At 41.5% G+C, this 15,560-nt stretch overlaps 1 protein-coding gene across 1 annotated transcript in view; it reads left to right on the top strand.

Moving 5' to 3' along the window:
* The window catches only part of LOC139444811 (dual serine/threonine and tyrosine protein kinase-like), a 45,116-nt gene extending 34,714 nt beyond the window's left edge, over nt 1-10,402 (top strand). The window contains exons 6-13 of the mRNA XM_071225775.1: nt 1,890-1,973; nt 2,794-2,891; nt 4,422-4,630; nt 4,943-5,099; nt 5,551-5,706; nt 6,129-6,219; nt 7,686-7,935; nt 8,465-10,402. Of these exons, the coding sequence (XP_071081876.1) occupies nt 1,890-1,973; nt 2,794-2,891; nt 4,422-4,630; nt 4,943-5,099; nt 5,551-5,706; nt 6,129-6,219; nt 7,686-7,935; nt 8,465-8,691 (1,272 nt within the window). The 3' untranslated portion in view covers nt 8,692-10,402. The remainder of the gene's footprint in view (nt 1-1,889; nt 1,974-2,793; nt 2,892-4,421; nt 4,631-4,942; nt 5,100-5,550; nt 5,707-6,128; nt 6,220-7,685; nt 7,936-8,464) is intronic.
* The last annotated feature ends 5,158 nt before the right edge of the window (nt 10,403-15,560 follow it).

The following is a 15,560-nucleotide window of genomic DNA, read 5'->3' as shown; positions in this document are numbered from 1 at the left end:
CTATGTCCACAGATATACTGTCAGTATTGTAAGTAGCTATGTCCAACAGATATACTGTCAGTACTGTATTTTAGAAGGGCTATATCCAACAGATATACTGTCAGTACTGTATTTTAGATGGGCTATGTCCAACAGATATACTGTCAGTACTGTATTTTAGATGGGCTATGTCCAACAGATATACTGTCAGTACTGTATTTTAGAAGGGCTATGTCCAACAGATATACTGTCAGTACTGTATTTTAGATGAGCTATGTCCAACAGATATACTGTCAGTACTGTATTTTAGAAGGGCTATGTCCAACAGATACACTGTCAGTACTGTATTTTAGAAGGGCTATGTCCAACAGATATATTGTCAGTACTGCAAGAAGGGCTATGTCCAACAGATAAACTGTCAACACTGTAAAGACTGTGCTGCACCAGAAACACTGTTGCCTCACACAACAGGGCAGATTTAAGGAACTTGAATTTACTTGCACCAGATGCATGTTGATAGAAAACCTAAATTTATGAAAGTTAAAACACAAATGCATAAACTAGTCTAAATAAATATAATCTCAGATCTCTGATGCCTGGGTCACAATTTTACATGTATAAATGATGCTTCATAAAAAAACATTATAAGATTAAACTTATATAAGCTTGAATGATGTTAAGCACAGTTGGAGGATGTCATGCCCAGGAAAACTTAACAAATCACACATACCCTAAGCATTAGTGATGGTACATAAACTTTAGAGGTATTAAGTGTGTTTGCTGGGGTGTGGGAAAGGAAGGGTTAGTCAGACACATTTCTTTTTTTACAATCATGTAGACCATGGTAGACATAAATATTAGTTTGCACTGGTTCAACCATGTAGATTATAATGACAGGTTGCATGTTAATTTAGTATTTATGGCTGCTGCAGGTAACACATGAAATCGATATATTGTCGACCGCCTCCGTGGTCTAGTGGTAGAAAGTCTGCCCGGAGAGTGGAAGGTCCGGGGTTCGAACCCCGGCTGTGTCATACCAAAAGACTTAAAGAAGGTACTTGTTGTTACCCTGTCTGGCACTCGGCATTAAGGGGCTGAAACAAGGACTGGTCAGCTCAGAGTCAGTATACTGTGTCTGAGTGGGGTATTCATGTTCAAAGAGGGGTGGGGTAGCTCGTCATGCTGAAGACCTGGGTTCGATTTCCCACATGGGTACAATGTTTGAAGCCCATATCTGGTGTCCCCCGACGTGATATTGCTTGAATATTGCTAAAGGCAGCGTAATACCATACTAACTCACTATTCATGTTCAACTGCGGCATGGTATTTCAGTGAGCTAGCACTATAAATCGGCAACAGTCCAGACTAGTACAAGCAGCCACACACACACATGTGCATGCACATCGCTATATAAGTGCAATAACCTTGGACGCGACGTTAAACCCCATTTCACACCGCTTGTATTGTCTGAAGTCAGTGCAAGTCCCCAGTGGTACAAAGGCTACTGGAGTTCAAACCTGCCACCACTTCTGTTAAATCTGAGTTGAATTCTAGATTTACCCTGTTTATGAGCTTTAACTAATTGGCATAATACCTGAAGCTGCATTGTGCAGGGGTAAGACAAACCCCACCCCTAGTACCTTTGGATCCCAACTCATTAACTGGCTTTGAATTGATGGATTATGTCAAGATGGATTATGCCAAGATGGATTATAACCAGATGGATTATGTCAAGATGGATTATAACTAGATGGATTATGTCAAGATGAATTATGTCAAGATGGATTATGCCAAGATGGATCATAACCAGATGGATTATGCCAAGATGGATCATAACCAGATGGATTATGTCAAGATGGATTATAACTAGATGGATTATGTAAAGGTGGATTATGTTGTTCTGTTGTCAGATTCTGAATGCAGCGTATCAGGTGGAGATTACCGTGAGGTCCAGTTCATCCCTCATCAAGGTGTTGCTGGAGAGGATGAAGCAGGTAGGGGAAAGAGTTTGTCTACATCATGTCCTGCGTCCCTGGGGATTCAGGATAAGAATATGTCCCCAGCAGCCTGTGCTTGTTGTGATCGGAGGTCAGGCTCGGTGACTTGTTTCCCTTCGTGTCATCTTACCATGAGCACTGGCTCGAGTGAACGTGATCATGATAATACAAAATCATGTGGGAGGCATAGTTTCTTGACCTTAAATATTTTAGAAACAATATCTTGGGAACGTTTCTGCTAGGTTGGTCCCTGTGTGAAGTCGTCAATTTAACCATGACCAGTTAGGTACCAATAGAGGTGTGCGGTATTACCGGTATAATACGATTTGAAATTTTAATGAATTTGCATCACAGTACATTTGGAAAATAGGGGGCACGGGTTGCTCAGTCGTCTAAGGTGCCGCAATTCGCTGTGCAGGGTTGCGTCCCTTGGACATGCTAGAAACCTTTGATTTTGGTTTCGAATCCCGGTTCGCCCCGATTATGTTTCAAGGTTTGTCAGCACCATACCCGTGCTCGTGGGTTTCACCAAAGTGGTAAACGTCTCAGACCTGCATAACTTCAGGCTTAAGCTGACACGCCGTGATATGACTGGAATACTGTTAAAAGTGGCGTTAAACACAACTTTACTCAACTCATTTGGAAAATACTGGTGTATTGTATCAGGCAAGAGTACAAACTGAAAAGAGTCAGTCTTCAGTGAAAAAGATATGACATACTATACATGGTTCGTACACTACGCCAGTCTTTCATATCTGAGAGTTACAATAGGATGTTCCAAACATGTTGATGATTATACTGTTTTGGTTGGCCACAGATGGTTCAGTCAATGCCGTGGAAGACACCGCCCAAGATAGATGTGGATTGGAAGAAGAAGGTAGCCGCAGACATGCTTGGGAGTCTCAGTGAGGCCAGGTGAGAGTTGATTGTGTGACAGTGAGAGTTGATTGTGTGACAGTGAGAGTTGATTGTGTGACAGGCAAGGGTTGATTGTGTGACAGTGAGAGTTGATTGTGTGACAGTGAGAGTTGATTGTGTGACAGTGAGAGTTGATTGTGTGACAGTGAGAGTTGATTGTGTGACAGGCAAGGGTTGATTGTGTGACAGGCAAGGGTTGATTGTGTGACAGTGAGAGTTGATTGTGTGACAGTGAGAGTTGATTGTGTGACATGCAAGGGTTGATTGTGTGACAGTGAGAGTTGATTGTGTGACAGGCAAGGGTTGATTGTGTGACAGGCAAGGGTTGATTGTGTGACAGTGAGAGTTGATTGTGTGACAGTGAGAGTTGATTGTGTGACAGTGAGAGTTGATTGTGTGACAGTGAGAGTTGATTGTGTGACAGGCAAGGGTTGATTGTGTGACAGTGAGAGTTGATTGTGTGACAGGCAAGAGTTGATTGTGTGACAGTGAGTGTTGATTGTGTGACAGTGAGAGTTGATTGTGTGACAGGCAAGGGTTGATTGTGTGACAGTGAGAGTTGATTGTGTGACAGGCAAGGGTTGCTGGTGTGACTGTGAGAGTTGATTGTGTGACAGTGAGAGTTGATTGTGTGACAGTGAGAGTTGATTGTGTGACAGTGAGAGTTGATTGTGTGACAGGCAAGGGTTGATTGTGTGACAGTGAGAGTTGATTGTGTGACAGGCAAGGGTTGATTGTGTGACAGTGAGAGTTGATTGTGTGACAGTGAGAGTTGATTGTGTGACAGTGAGAGTTGATTGTGTGACAGGCAAGGGTTGATTGTGTGACTGTGAGAGTTGATTGTGTGACAGTGAGTGTTGATTGTGTGACAGTGAGAGTTGATTGTGTGACAGGCAAGGGTTGATTGTGTGACAGTGAGAGTTGATTGTGTGACAGGCAAGGGTTGCTGGTGTGACTGTGAGAGTTGATTGTGTGACAGTGAGAGTTGATTGTGTGACAGTGAGAGTTGATTGTGTGACAGTGAGAGTTGATTGTGTGACAGGCAAGGGTTGATTGTGTGACAGTGATAGTTGATTGTGTGACAGGCAAGAGTTGATTGTGTGACAGTGAGAGTTGATTGTGTGACATGCAAGGGTTGATTGTGTGACAGTGAGAGTTGATTGTGTGACAGTGAGAGTTAATTGTGTGACAGGCAAGGGTTGATTGTGTGACTGTGAGAGTTGATTGTGTGACAGTGAGAGTTGATTGTGTGACTGTGAGAGTTGATTGTGTGACAGTGAGAGGTGATTGTGTGACAGGTGTGGGTTAGTTGTATGACAGGTGAGGGTTCATTGTGTGACATGTTGAGTGTTTAATCTCAGTGAGGCACAGGACTTGTTTATTAGGCACCATTTGTGGGTACCGTAAGTGAAATTGACTGTTTGCCTCTATATCCTGGACATGCTGGGGCATTGCCTTAAGTGCAGAGTTTACCCTCATGTTCTCTGTCATTCTATATGTTTCTTAAGATGATTAAATGTATTTCAGGTTAGCCAAGAGTATTTCCTCCCAGATAAAGGACCGCTTGAACAAATCGCATGAGGCGTTTCTATCAGCTTTGAAACAACTGGAGACAAAGCACACCGGCCGTCTGGACAAGATAGAGGAGCAGAGGTTGAAGCTGAGGAAGGTTCACGCTCCCAAGGTGGCCAAACTTGCACTGGAGAGCACCTCGCTCAAGGATGTTGTGCTCTATGGTGAGTCAGGGATGTTGTGTTGCGTCAAGGATGTTGTGCTATATGGTGAGTCAAGGATGTTGTGCTGTATGGGGAGTCAGGGATGTTCTGCTGTATGGTGAGACAAGGATGTTGTGTTGTATGGTGAGTTAAGGGTGTTGTGTTGTATGAAGCATGTAAGATGGTGAGCTGCTTCTTGTAGAAACTGATAATTAGGATAAAAAAAGAACAATAATCAACATCTTCACTTGTCAGTTATTGTCATGTTTCCATTATTCCTGTAAGGCTTTTCAGTCATCACGTGAAAGTCATCCTTGTGTTCTTTATGTGCAGGTATGCCTCAGATGGGACGAGAGGTTGGGCGTGGCCAATATGGCGTCGTGTACGCATGTGACTCGTGGTCAGGACACTCCCCTTGTGCCATCAAGTCAGTTGTCCCCCCTGATGACAAGCACTGGAATGATCTTGCCTTGGAATTCTTCTACACAAAGTAAGAACGTCTGTATAAACATAGGTAATAAAAAAATAAATGAGTGAGTTAGTTTGGTTTTACGCCGCTTTTTTCGTTATTTCAGTCGAATCACATAGTGTCAGCTTAATGTGGGAGGAAAGCCTGAAGTGATGCAGGTCTCAGACGTTCACCACTTCGGTGAACCCCACGAGCACGGGCATGGTGCTGAAAGACCTAGAAACATAATCAGGATGAACCAGAACTTTAACCTACGTTCATAGCTTTCTGGTGTGTCCAAGTGATTTGCAGTGCCTTAGACAACAGGGCTACCAATGTACCCAAAATCAAAAAATGAATATCAGTTGTCATCGAATATGTGATCACTCACTGTCATACATGAACCCTCCATTTGGACTGTTTTTATGCAAACATGAAGCTTTTGTAGTCAGTTACTGCACAGATAATGTCAAAAGTCTGGTTTTGTTTTCAGAAATATTCCAGAACATGACCGGATTGTGTCCCTACATGGCTCTGTGATTGACTACATGTACGGTGGAGGAATGTCGCCTGCTGTGCTGCTTGTCATGGACAGACTCCAGCGGGATCTCTACACCGCCATCAAGCAAGGCCTGGACTGGATCAGCAGGTGTGTGTAGTGTGTAATAGGGGTCTTTGAGATCTCTACACCGCCATCAAGCAGGGGTTGGACAGGATCAGCAGGTGTGTGTAGTGTGTAATAGGGGTCTTTGAGATCTCTACACCGCCATCAAGCAGGGGTTGGACAGGATCAGCAGGTGTGTGTGGTGTGTAATAGGGGTCATTGAGATCTCTACACCGCCATCAAGCAGGGGTTGGACTGAATCAGCAGGTGGTTTGAAACTAGTGCCGTAAAGTTTGAGAAAGCTTCTTTCTGATTGGCTAATTCCAACTTCTTGTCGGTCATTTCATTGGTCGGTCAAAGTTTGTGGAAAGTTGTTTTGGCGTGACCAGTAATGGAATGTCCTAAGATACATGTAAGTGAGATCTCTACACAATCTATGTGTATTGTGGAATGTTTTTTTCCTCCAGATTACAGATAGCCATTGATGTCGTGGAGGGAATCCGCTTCCTTCATAGCCAGGGGCTGGTTCATAGGGATATCAAACTCAAGAATGTGCTCGTGAGTATACAGGAAGCTTTAGCTTGGTCCTTGTGCCTCGTGTATACATACATGACTACTATATCCATATCTTTATGTGACTGTACCCTGGTGAGATTCGGGGTCAGAATACATTGTGCTTGTCGTAAGAGCTGACTACAATGGGGATTGAATGGTCAAACTCTGATTGTCCAGGTGGCTGAACTGTTGATAGAATGGTCAAACTCTGATTGTCCAGGTGGCTGGACTGTTGATAGGATGGTCAGAGTCTGATTGTCCAGGTGGCTGGACTGTTGATAGGATGGCCAGACTCTGATTGTCCAGGTGGCTGAACTGTTGATAGAATGGTCAAACTCTGATTGTCCAGGTGGCTGGACTGTTGATAGGATGGTCAGAGTCTGATTGTCCAGGTGGCTGGACTATTGACTGGATGGCCAGACTCTGATTGTCCAGGTGGCTGGACTGTTGATAGGATGGCCAGACACTGGTTGTCCAGGTGGCTGGACTGTTGATAGGATGGGAATAATGTGGGAATATCACAAACTGCAGCATTCTTACTTACACTCTCACTCGTGTCAAGTGTATGCATCAAATGTTTGATCAAAAGTATGATGTAGAAGAGTATGTGTGGTCCTGTGAACTTGCCACAAATTCCCATGCAGCATTGCATCCCGTCGGATCACCTCAACTTGTGTTTAAATCCCAGATTATTGCTGGCTATGATTGTTGTCAGCATGTTTTACAGGCAAAGTAGATAAGTATGGATAACATCTGCTTTATCAGACTGTAAGTTGTTATCTATAAAATGTTTGTCTACTTTGTCATCCATCAACTTCTAAGAAATGCCTATCCAGCAATTAATGTTTCACAGGGTTTCAAGGTTTTAGCATCTCTGACACTTTTGGTTTTCCTTCAACATTAAGGTGATTAAGCTGGCACACTGTGATATTAATTTAATGCTGTTCAAAGTGGTTTTCAAATGAAAGACCAGAAATTCTGCTTAGATAAAAGACTGAAGGCATATTTATTGTTGTACATTTCTGACTACTTGGAACAATTGTTAATTTATTTTGATACTATTTTACCATGCTTGTTAAACTTTTGTTCATTTTATTATGTCTACCAGTATTCTAGCATAGTATCCGTGTCAGCCATTGACATCATAAACTGTCATTCCACAGTTACAATACATAAGTATAGCTAGTCAATACCCCACTGACCAACTTGAATTTATACACTTATCATGACCGTGAAGATCCAGGGTTAAAAATGATCTTCAGCAACCCTGCTTGTCATAAGACGCAACTAACAGGATTTGGGGGTCAGGCTCATTGACCCGATTGACACATATTATCGTGTCCCATTTGCGTAGATTGATGCTGATGATGTTAATCACTGGATTGTCTGGTGCAGACTCGATTATTTACTTCTCAGTGCGGCATTAAACAGCAAACATACAAACAAATCATTGATCTTTACCTCCCCAGCTTGACCGTGACAATCGGGGGAAGATCACGGATCTTGGGTTCTGTAAACCAGAAGCTATGATGAGCGGCAGTATTGTCGGCACACCTATACACATGGCGCCGGAACTATTCACTGGCCGCTATGACAACAGCGTAGATGTTTATGCCTTCGGTATCCTGTTCTGGTACATCTGTGCAGGTCACGTGAGACTACCCTCAGCCTTTGAGCAATGTGCAAATAAAGACCATCTCTGGCAGTCCGTCAAGAAAGGTATGCAAGTTATAAGGGCCATGTCAAAGCACTTAGAGCATACAGCGCCATAAAAATGGATTATTATTATTATTATTGTAATTATTATTATTATTATTATTATTATTATTACTAATATAAGTTATAAGTACGTGTGATTCACTGATAATCAAAGAAATTCTGTGAAGAAATTTTCTGATGTAAAATACAACTGGTAGGTATGGGATCCATGTTAAACTGCTGCATGGTATCTCAACATGCTCAATGGGCTATTACTATAAAACTGGCATTGGTCTTGACACACACACGTGCATACACGTCACTCTGTATGTTGCTGGAATACTGCTAAAAGCAATGTAAAACCATACACACTCACTCTATGTATGTATAATAATCTTCTATGACACTATAGACCCCATTTCACCTTACCTCTCCCTGGTTTCCCATCCTTGATGCTCTGAATATTAAAAACTCTCATTTGCTTTGATTTGCAAGGTTATCTCCCTTAGATTAAGACACCTTTGATCCTGTGATGTGATCTGTATTACAGGCCTGCGTCCCGAGAAGCTGGCAACGTTTGATGAGGAGTGTGCCAACCTGATGCAGCATTGCTGGGAGCGGGACTCCTCCAAGAGGCCGTACCTGGGAGACGTCGAGACGCAGCTACTCAGTATTTTTGAGAGATTCTACAAAAAGAAGTCCCCTGTGAACACTAAACAGGACAAACCACACAAGTCTTCACGGAACATTGCACGACATACGCGGGAGAACAAATAACTGGTTCGATACTCACACTAGACTCAAGCTTTGACAGAGCTGCTTTGTTTTCGTCAGATCTCCACAAGTTTCTGTGATTCCAGATTCTAGATGGATGTTAGCTTTATATATTCAGACAAACTACTGATAAATGCTCCTCTACACTTGCACTCCATATGCATCCTGCACAGTCTGTTGATGTAACCCGTGAATACATTAGTCGATCTTTGAGGCCATTGGCCATGTTTGCATGATAAAATATTTGAGTTAGTATTCCAAATGCCGACTGCTCAGTCAATGTAGGGGCTTGTTTGCCAGCACTGTGATAGTTGACTAGTGGTCTCCCTTCAAGAATCCTTGCAAATAATGTGACTGTGTGTCATTGACGGTATTCAGACACATACCTTCAGTTGCATGTGAGGCCTTGTGTGGACGTCCACCTCCTGGTGTCAGCACCTCATGTGTCATGACCTGTGTTGACAGCCATCTTCGAGTGTCATGATCTAGTTCAGTTGATATTTAGCCTAGTCTGTACATATTCACATTTGTCATCATGCTAATTGTTTCCTTGTTATAGAAAGCATTGTTACGCTGTCTTGCTAAGTGCTGTTAGCTTGTTTTTGTTTGAGTTTGTTACCATGATTACATATCATCCTGATCTAAGTGACTTAGTCTGTGGCCATAGCCATAGCCATAGAAAGTTTTGGTTAATTAATAATTTCCTCAATATCTGCTTATTTGGATCCAGTGAAATGTGTTCATGTTTACTGATTATCATACAGTGTTCTATTGATTGCATAATTCCTGATTGTAAGATTCTTATATTGCACATGATGTGGTCACTGTACATTGAACATATGCTCTAGTCTGCGGCTTGTGTGTAATATTTTTGAAATATATAACCATTCATTTCATTTACCCTTTAGAAAACCACCTCCTCACCCATATATGGTTTATCATCTGAGATAATCATCCTTGTAGTCGCCCAGTCCAATCACATGGTGTACGTGGTCCTCAAGTGCAGAATAACGCTCCAAAGCTTGCAGGATTCGGCACTGCATCTGTGCACATGGGTTTCACCATACTCGTATACATGTTTGACCTGGGTCATTTCTGGGTTTTCCAGGGGATCTATCGTCTAAGGTGCCACAATTTGCTCTGCAGAGTTGTGTCCCTTTCACATCAAGTACCCACTCCTCCTTTGACAAAAGTCACAAAATGAGTGTGTGTAGGGTGTGGGTTGGGGATTGGGTGTGAGGGGGGACAGGTGGCCAGTCAGGCATTGCAAATCACTAGAAACCTTTATTGGTTTTGAATCCTGGTTGTTTTTTTTTAGGTTTCTAGGTTTCTCAGCACCATATCTGTGAGTTTTGCGAAAGTTGTAAAGATCTTAAGACCTGCATCACTTCGGGCTTTCTGCTGCGAAATAACTGATATAGTGCGACACTAAACCAAACTCACTCACTCATGTTAGAATGGCTCTGACGAGCTGGCAGCATGACCTCATTCCCCGACACTGTGGATTGTTAGTAATATTACTGCACGTACACCTGGTACTTAACTTGCTTCCAAGCTGCCATGCCAGTCTCAATATTTCGGACTGTGGCGTAAGCAGCATTCACTCACTTACTCATTCCATACTTGATTCAAGGTCAGAGAAGGACCCAATGTTAGAGTAGGACCCAAGGTGGGAGTGGGACCCATTCTAGTTCTACGAGCAGACTGAAATGAAGTTTTGGTTGTGACAGTGTGACACCTGGCTCCTGTTCCACAAAGTGATGCTAGCGCTACGACTGTCATGAGTCTATGTTAAACTATAGGAGTTATGATCTTAGCGCTAAGATCGCTTTTTGGAACATGGCACTGGTTGATAGAGTGTCATTACCCAGATGGGATGGATTGTATTCTGTTCCACAAGCACAGTCTGCTTACCCAGACACAGGGTTTTACATTAAGCCGTGGTATTATACGAAACATTGACTGGAGTAAAATAACATTCATTCATTCATTCATTCATTCATTCATCATGCTCATCTGGGGCCCGTTCCACAAAGCGATCTTAGCACTACGATGATCGTAAACCTATGTTAAAGTATGGGACTTACGATCACCTTTAGCTCTAAGATCACTTTGAGGAACGGGGCCCAGGTCATTAGGTTTACGAAGCTTATAGATCTCATTCAGTAGTGAACATGTTAGTCAGCTTGGCACATTATTTTCCTTGAGCAATACCCATCTGTGTCACAACTACTATTCCCCCTTATTTAACCATTGGATATCAACATGACAGCGGTGTAGCAATATTGTATGGAATGTATTTCAGTCCTGATGAAAGGAAGATTGATGGAGCAAGTAATCCGATATAATGAAGTATTCAGTCCAGGGCGTGGTCATAACCTTACTGCCCAGCTGAAATGAAGAACTAATCTAGAGGCTCTGACATTCGCTTATGTTGTATTTAAAATCTTCTGAAGGTAACTAATGGCCTAAATTTCCTACAATATTTAATGCAAGGAACAGTATTACAAGATATTCTGTCTATCTTAATGGAAACATTGAAAGCATGTGTACTTGAAATACTTCAACAGTGATGTTTGGACGTTGTTAATGATTTCAACCTTTCTCCATTGGGACATTAATGTCTTGACAATGAAACTTTGTTCTCAGCTGTAGTTTATTTGAATATATCTATTTGGTAAATGACATGTATATTTGGGTATACATATTGAAGTTGTGTTTAAGTGAGTGATGTATTTATTGTCCTGTTTACTGTACTTAAAGTTGTATTTTTATAAAGCTGTAGAATGTGGGCTCATTTGAGATCAATAGAGTTTTAAATACAATAGTTGAATCTGTACACTGTTGTCATGTAACAATATTGTCTCAGATGACAGCTTGAACAAATAATGATTGATTTAGACTACAAGTATATTTGTTTTTTACACAGTCTGTCCTTTGGGACAGTTTGGCCAGTGCTCACTGAATACGGTCAGAAGAATAGTTTCAATGCAGTAACTGAAGTAGATGTGATCAGATTTAGACCTTTTGGGGGGAGGGGGGCGGGAGGCATCATTTGTTTGAGTCCAATAGCGTGCCAATAGTCACCTGATAATTAGTGCAACCCAAATCAAGATGAGCTTAAACTTGACTTGATTCCTAGACATCCATAAATTCTCAGCGGTAGAAACTAACAGTTTTAGTTCACTTGTCCTTATAATGATAACATGTAGCAAAACCCTTAAAAATGGAAAAATTTACCTTAACTTTTGGTCAGTTTGGCAAGGGCTACAGGACTAGTGCCAATTTCTAACACTGATTCTCTTCCTAATGTGTATCGCTTCTATATGCCTTTCAAAGACTGGATTCCAAGGGTTTATACCTATGTCGTGCTATGAAAGTATACTGTGTATATACAAAATGTAAAGATAATAGTGTTTTACATGATGCACAAATGTGCACCCAGTGTTAGAAATGTATAGAACGGCGCAGAAAAAATTATATTGCACCTCGGGGGGAAATACGATATTTATTGTACCTATTTCTTGACAAGAAATATAAAGGACCTAGCTGTAATTTAAGTAGATATCAAATCTTTCAGTGAAGAACACTTCACCATTTTTTTACTATGCTTGTCGTAAGAGGCGACTAAGGGGATCGGGTGGTCAGCCTCACTGACTTGGTTGATGCATGTCATCGTATCCCAATTGTGTGGATCGATGCTCATGATGTCAATCACTGGATTGTTTGCTCAAGACTTGATTATATACAGACCGCCGTCATATAGCTGGAATATTGCTGAGTGCAGTGTTAAACAACAAGCAAACTTAACAGGACCCTCCTATGTTCTGTGATGACACTTTAAGATAATTATTGGTTTGTGAGTTGTTGACCAAATTCGTAGTCACAAATGTACAGAGAAGCAATACAACCTGGCTCTGTGTTCATGAGGGCATCCTTGACCCTTGCGATAGAGAGGCAAGAGACACAACACTCTGCTACCCGTCTTCAGTACAGGGCTCACCAGCACTAAGCGACCCCAATGCTACGACTATTATAACTCCAATTGTTTAACAAAGACTTACATTAGTTGTAGTGCTACAATCAATGTTTTGCATGTAGGCCCAGATCTAGACTTATAGCTCTGCATGAGATGGAGACACAACAGCTATGTATTTTGGATAATCTTTAGCAGTTCGACTGATTAATGTTACTACTATGTGAACCACTTGGTATATTCAACTAGAACTGTGACAATCCAACATTTATTGTTGGGTGCTGTCAGATCTTGTACTTGAAGAAAGGCCTATTCTAAATAAATGGAGTCAAATCCATTTATAACATTGTCGTATGAAGGTAAGTGGATGCGAAATGACCCTGAAGTGTGAAACAACCTTAGGGATAGAAAACTACCACCTTACGAAATGATGCTTGTAATGGGTATGGAACTACTGGGATACGAAATGACCTGTGAGCTTCATCCTGATGTTGTCACCATCTCCAGATCCATACCTGGCTTGCACACATTAGGACACCTGTGCTAAATTGCCATGTCAGCAAATTGCTGTAGTGTCCCTTGCATGAGGAAGCAACCATTTGATATTCTGGAGCGGGAGGGGGTGCATGGGTGGCCCAGTCATCTAAGGGGCCGCAATTCACAGTGCAGAGTTGTGTCCCTTGGGCACGCCAGAAACCTATGATTGTGTGTTCGAATCCCGGTTCGCCCCGATTATGTTTTGAGTTTTGTCAGCACCATACCTGTGCTCGTGGGTTTCACCGAAGTGGTAAATGTCAGAGACCTGCATCACTTCGGGCTTTCCTCCCACATTAAGCTGACACGCCGCGGTATAACTGGAATACTGTTAAAAGCGGCATTAAACCCAACTCACTCACTCACTCACTCACTGGTGTGGGAGGCACGGATGGGATTCTGTATTGAGACCAGATGCAAAAGCTGCAGCTGCAGCTGCAAAACCTGATATTGTTTTTGATTAAAACTTTGAGCCAAAATATTGTTTTTTCTAAAAGACACATTGCAAAAATATTAGTTTTGTGGCAGACTATTTCTTTCTTTTTTCAAGAATAAGTTGCATAATTAATATTATTTTTCGATAAATTCCCAGGACCCGAAAATCAAATGGTCTGCCCCAAAAATCATTGGGCTGTCTAATACTTTCTAATTGAGAAAGATGACTTTCCAGGCTCTTTTCCCCAGAAGTTCACTGAGGGTAGATGTTCATAGTATTTGCAAGGTTGTATTTATGCTGTCAGTGATAGAGATTCAGGCATTAAGGTTACTTTCTTTCTGTGATATGATTGCTAAGACAACACTGTCACTATCTTTTAATGTTCAGTAAGTTGTGTCTTCTATCTTTACCAAAGAAGTCCTGTGTTATCAAGTATATCACCATGTAAGGTCAAGGTCCTTTCACACAAATACCGTAGTGCTATGACTACCGTGGTCTTATCGTAAGAGTTGGATATATTAAGGCCATGATGTGTGACCTGGTTGATACAGCACTATTGTAACGGTAATTTTATTTAACACAACTTACTGAATGCGTGCACTGTTCAAGATATGTAAGAAAATACATAATAGTTAGCATAATTATCTTTTCTTGTCAAGTAACATTTTATCTCTTGTGATCTGATACAATTGACCTTTTGTCTGCATCTCAGATGAAAGTATCAGCTTTGTAAGGTCTTTGAGAATAACACGTTATTTGATAAGATTACCAGGAACATAGATTTTGTATTTATGCAATATGCAGACACAGTTGAACATGAAGAAATATGTCTTTTTTGTCAATAATTATGGGGGACGTTCATAAGTTGGATATGCCGACAAATGTCAAGGTTGATCAAAATTAATAATGTGATGATGTGCTCAAATACAACAGTCTTGAATGGCTTAATCTAATTTTGATCAATTCTTAAACAGTGTTGAGATGTGTGAAGGGTTGAACTCTTTGTGGTTTAACATATGCAGTCCGTGGACACAATGAGGTGCTTTCAGGGCATGCAGGGTATATTTAAATACCGTCAAATACATCAAAGTTTGTATATTCATTCTCATTAAAATCAGATCTTAGTTCTCGCTACTGCTTAGCAAAGACCTGATGACATCCCATTACGGATCATGTCAGACCAACCTTTTGTGAACTCTGACAAGAAATCGTCATTAGCCAATCAGAAGGCAGCTTTGTCGTGCTCTAGTTTCAAACTGGCAACTACACTTCAAAATTTACTTTGACAAACTCTCGCTTCTGGAATGGCTTAGGTAGTATGGATTAAGTCATAAAGCCCAACGTTCGGAATACCCCGTGTTAAATGTTTGAAGTTGCATGATCAGAAAACACATTTCGACTGTCTCTTTCATGATCTGGTAAGCTATGCTCTAATTGGTCGGATGGAAGGTCGTTCTGACTTGATCCGTTGTGGGATGTCCTCAGATTTTAGTTTGGCAGTAGCGAGAACTAAGATCTGATTTATTGAGATTGTATGTATATTATGTTGTCAAATAAAACATGTTTGGACGCCATGTGTGTGTATGTGTGTTTTCTTCACCGTAAGATTGGTAAGCATCTTTCTAAGAAAAGATGCTTGGAAGGCTGGGAGGTCAAGCCTTGATCAAATTCTATTGAAGAAGCTATGTACAAGAATGACTGATCCTACATCAATTTGGACCCCTTGGGATCTGGGTCAGAGAATAGTTCCTCAGCGTTCCTCATTTTGACACGGATACACACGAATCATTCATCCAAGGACACACATCTGTTTGTACACCATAAATGAATGCCTACCTCACATTGTACACCACACACATGAACACTTCATCCAATGGCGTACACCACTTACATGAACAGTTCATCCACTGGCGTACACCGCACACG

Source organism: Haliotis cracherodii, unplaced genomic scaffold (assembly GCF_022045235.1).
Source record: "Haliotis cracherodii isolate W230 unplaced genomic scaffold, xgHalCrac1.p SCAF_6, whole genome shotgun sequence".
Taxonomy (NCBI): Eukaryota; Metazoa; Mollusca; class Gastropoda; order Lepetellida; family Haliotidae; genus Haliotis; species Haliotis cracherodii.
This window is presented reverse-complemented; position numbering and strand designations above follow the sequence as displayed.